The 4,705-nt window shown below is 42.6% G+C and overlaps 1 protein-coding gene across 4 annotated transcripts in view; it reads right to left on the bottom strand.

The window, feature by feature from the left end:
* LOC116686665 (homeobox protein cut-like 2) overlaps positions 1 to 4,705 on the bottom strand; it is a 102,165-nt gene that overhangs the window by 60,762 nt on the left and 36,698 nt on the right. For all 4 annotated transcript variants that reach the window (XM_032511687.1, XM_032511689.1, XM_032511688.1 and 1 more), the window contains exon 2: positions 2,485 to 2,595. In XM_032511687.1, coding sequence (XP_032367578.1) covers positions 2,485 to 2,595 — 111 coding nt within the window. The remainder of the gene's footprint in view (positions 1 to 2,484; positions 2,596 to 4,705) is intronic.

The following is a 4,705-nucleotide window of genomic DNA, read 5'->3' as shown; positions in this document are numbered from 1 at the left end:
GAAGAAGACTGAAAAGATTTAATGTTAATGAATTCTCTCCATAGCTCCTTTCACGCTGCACAACTGTGTGTGAGTGAGGTATGTTGCTATGGGCTGTGGGTATTAGTGGTTAAAACCTAAAAGGGTTTGAGTGGGCATGTTTGAAAAGTGGGGCTTTCCAGTAGCTTGCGTTAAGAGCTCAGAGATCCAGACTTGTGCGAGCTCCCACAGCCTCAGGTAAGGGGATTGTGCTGCCAGTGGGGACAGCCTGATCCTGCCTTAAACGCCTGTATTATACTGACAAGATTACAGCCCCACACTACATACTCGGGCTGAGATAGACAGGCGGCATAGCCACAGCAAATAGCCCGGGGCTCATTTATAAAATAAAGAAAATATTCTCTTTGACTTGGGCTTAGATGTCGATGGATGATCATTTCAAAGAAGATGATAAAAAAGGACAAAATCATATCGCTATCATTCATAGATTTAGCATTTCTTGCATTCAGCTCAATCCACCTTAATTGCCATTATGCCTCACAAAAGTAAGGTGGAACGAGGTCTTGGCACATTCTAACACACAATTGCCAATGGGGTTTTAAAATGGTAGTGTACATCAAAAAAGAAATAATGATGCACACAATAGTATTATTACTGTTAATGTATTAACGATAATACAGCCAGCATATTCATGGATTCAATGCAGTTCATCAGGTACATACACAGGTTTACTCGGGGGACAGAAGCAAAGGTGTTGCTTGTAAAAGACCTTCTCAGTTAAGTTTAGTATAAACTTTAGTGATGATGAGTCCTGCTCAGGGGGTGGAGTGCAGGAGAATACTGCACTAATTAACACCATTAACACCATCTACTACTTACAACTTTTACAACTACTAGTTGTTCTTATATTAGTTCAATCTGCCATTTATGTTGGACAAGACTGTGTTTTGCATTGCTGATCAGGTGGAGGGGTGCGTATGGTGGTTAAAGGGAGTGGACAACGTTGAAGGATAGATTCATATAGTCTGTCTAAAGCAGCACTCACATGCCCAAATGTACACTGAACGAGTTACAGTAGTTACAGTATTTGTCCCTCCTGTTCATACTGGAGACCCTTTTTAAAGTGGATGGCACCAGAATCCAGTGACCTTATCTGTGCTGATATGCATTCTAAAGTTCAGCTGGAGATAATATTCAGAGTTGGACAGGGTTTATTTGCCAGGCTGCAGCAGAGGGAAAGTAACACATTTTGTACCAACACATTTCATTTTGGAAGATAGCTACTTAATTTGGCCAACTCAGACAGCTGAAGCCTCTTATTTATTAGTTTGGGCTGAACTTTAGAATGAATGTTTGCAAAGAACGAGGACTGTGGATTTTGTACCTTATCTCTTTCATTGGAATAAGAGAAGGATCTTTTTGCAGCCAACATAGGCAAAAGGAACAACTGCAGCGATCAAGAACTCTTACATAAATGTAGTGTGAGCATCGTTTTAAGAGACATAAAAAATGCTAACAAATTCCTCAAAGGTGCCCTGCCACACAAAACCATATGTGTTTGTGAATGTGAAAATTAACAGGTGCCTCCTCTGTCAGCTCCAGCCACTGAAAAGAAATAGGCAGAGAAATCAGGCCAATTACAACAGCTGGTCAGTCTGATGTCATGTTGCTGAGCTCATTACTTTTCATGAGCTCACCCAGTTGTGCTGGGTAAAGGATCCTGATTGCCAGGCTTTCACTGGCTAGCTGTTAGCCAATCAGAGTCAAGCAGTGTAGCTCGTTGAATATTAATGAGGCACAAATCGAGCTAAGTCTTCCTGCAGGCGTTCTATACCACACTAGAATGGCTTGAAACAAGGTGTTTATTCCACAAAAAAATGTTGAAGAGTCCATGGTAGAACTTCAGACATTACCACAAAGTAATGAAATACATGTGGCAGGGCACCTTTAAAAATGTAAAAAATACAAGTACAGTTCCTTTTCTTTGTACTCATATTATACTGTGCTTTTGTCTTCTTTTTTTAAAGCAGCACAAACTGTGTAATAGTCATGTTGGACGGCCGGTGTCTTCATCAACATTCATGAGATTGTGTTGAGTCCTGTTCCTTATGGGTTTCCAGAGACACCTGTTCCTGTTACACCACAGATATTTGGAGAAAGTCAACATCAGCTGCCAAATCAGACGCCATGTTAAGGTTTTCTCTTTTCTTTTTTTTTTTTTTCTTTTTTAGAAAGGGACGCTTTAGCTTTGAAATTGTAAGTAAGTGGCAAAGTTGTGAATACCTTTTGATCCCCCCTGGCCTCTCAACTCACCCAGCCAGAGGCTAACGCTACTGCAAGACCACAGCATTTACATATTAACTGCTTATTATTTCTTTCCTTTTACAAAAGAAAGAAATAAAGAAATAATTCAGGCATTTGCGGGGGCTGAAGTTGCAGCAGTGACACAGATAGCTGATACCTGCTGAAGTGAAGACGAGGGGGGGGGGGGCATGCTAGACTCACCTCAGGGACATTTCTCTTGAACTCCCTGCTCAGCTCTACCAGGTGCTTGTGGGAATGTTCGCTCTCCTCTTGTCGACCAGCCAGCTCAGACGCCACAGAGTTTAGCTCCCTCTACAAACACACACAAAAAAGAGAGAGAAACGGTGAGAGGAGGAGAGTAGAGAGAGACGGCACTTTAGGGAGCCTGCCAACGCTCATCCAGTAAAGCTTAGAGTGTACATAAATAAAAATACACTGCTGAATATTAACAATGTAATCCTTCATGATCTCACAGCAGTAATACTTACAGCTAGCCCTGGCCCATAAATAATTAAGCCAAAATAAATCCAATGCCTACAGTAGCAGAAGGCCTTTTAGATAATCAGTATTTGAAATAATCAATACGCTTGCAACGGCTATAGAGCGCCAGTGAGGGAGTGGGGCGAGAGGGAGGGGATAGAGAGAGAGAGAGAGAGTGAAAGTGAGAGAGAAAGGGGAGGGAGGGTGAGTCACGTGTAAAGACCCAATAACCTGACATACACCCCTGCAAACAAATAGAGCTTCCTTCTGAAACGAAGGGCTGTTTTTTAAAGCCCGGCCAAGACCTGATTCAAACATACAGATGCCTCGCTTGCTGTCTTAATTACCACCGGTCAGATCTATTTTCAGCCTCTTTCCAATCTCTCTCCCATCGCCTGCACCAATCTTTATATTGACCTCGCACAGATTACCGATACAGGACAGCAGCCTCCATAGCTTTAACCAAATTAGCCTTTTGCTACAACAACAGCCTTAATCGCTATTCCATTAATGTCTCCGCACATTGGTTCCTTACATGTCTGTGTTATACAAAATGAGAGCTCCACCCCGGCAACATGTCTGATCCACTATTCAAAGCTGTCTGTGTAGCAAGCCCTTCGTCAGAACCTTGCATTCATGCTGGACTCAGCTGCACCACATGCCATCCACAAATCCAATAGTATCGATCAGTCATCCAATTCCCGGCTCTTTCAGCAAACAGGTGGGGGGGGGAAAAAAGGAAAAGGAAAACAGATTCTAACTCCACTCTCCAGTATTGAGCAGCACTGGAACGGACAACTGTACATTCATCTCCTCTTCATTTTGACTGCGATTCTCTAATTGATGAGGATCTTCTCTTGTAACTGCTGCGTTACAATAGAAAAGTGGAGTAGGGGATTCAATTACCACTGCGATTTTATATATGACGCTGGCAAATTAAATTGACTGCGTTTTAATTAATCTGCAGTCTTACTTAAAAGGCAATTTAATAAATCATCACACAAGGAAAAAAAGAGAGAAAATGGAAGGGTGAAACTTCAACAGTGGTGGCCTCGTGGGATGGTGGCAGCCTGTCGGTCAGAGAAGTGGCCTGTTAATTGAAGGGCTGCGGGTTCAAGTCCCTGGATTGAAGAGTCAGAAAGTGGTTATAGTAGAACTGAGTGGGGAGCCTTGGTAGTTCACCTGGTAGAGCTGGCACCCATAAATAGAGGTTTACTCCTCAATGCAGCGGCCACAGGTTTGACTCCAACCTGGGGCCCTTTATTACATGTCATTCCCCCTCTCTCTACCCTCTCAAGTCTTAGCTGTCCTATAGGCCTAAAATGCCCAAAAAATAATCTTTAAAGTCGGACTGAGTGTAGTTGGAGGTGAGATGCAATGGCCTAACCCTTATTTTTCTACTGACAACAATGGATTAACACTGTAGTTTTAAAGCGCCCGTATTCTGCTCATTTTCAGATTCATAATTGTATTTTGAGGGTGTACCAGAATAGGTTTACATGGTTTCATTTTCAAAAAACACCATATTTTAGTTGTACTGCACATTGCTGCAGATCCTGTTTTCACCCTGTGTGTTTAGGTCTCTGTTTTAGCTACAGAGTGAGACATCTCATTTGTCTTAGCTACAGAGTGAGACATCTCCCATCTATACTATACTTTGTTGGGAGTCAAACATGTGCAGTAGCTAGGTAAGATCACATCAGCTAGATAACTCTTTCTCCAACTTTGGTCAGTACAAGGCAGGATTAGCTGGGAGACTTCTTCTACTTGTGGAATACCTGCAGAACAGGGACATGGAAGTAGTTCTTTTGTAGATTACGATGAACTAGTGTGTGTTTTAGCATTGAGAATGAGCTAGCATGCTAGCGCTAGCACGCTACGGTTAGCCACCTCGCCTCGGCTAGCGACGTAGAAAGCCGTGCAGATTTTGAACAGCTCACCC

This window comes from Etheostoma spectabile, unplaced genomic scaffold (assembly GCF_008692095.1).
Source record: "Etheostoma spectabile isolate EspeVRDwgs_2016 unplaced genomic scaffold, UIUC_Espe_1.0 scaffold433, whole genome shotgun sequence".
NCBI lineage: Eukaryota > Metazoa > Chordata > Actinopteri > Perciformes > Percidae > Etheostoma > Etheostoma spectabile.
Note: the sequence above shows the minus strand (reverse complement) of the source record. Positions and strands in the feature narration are given on the sequence as shown.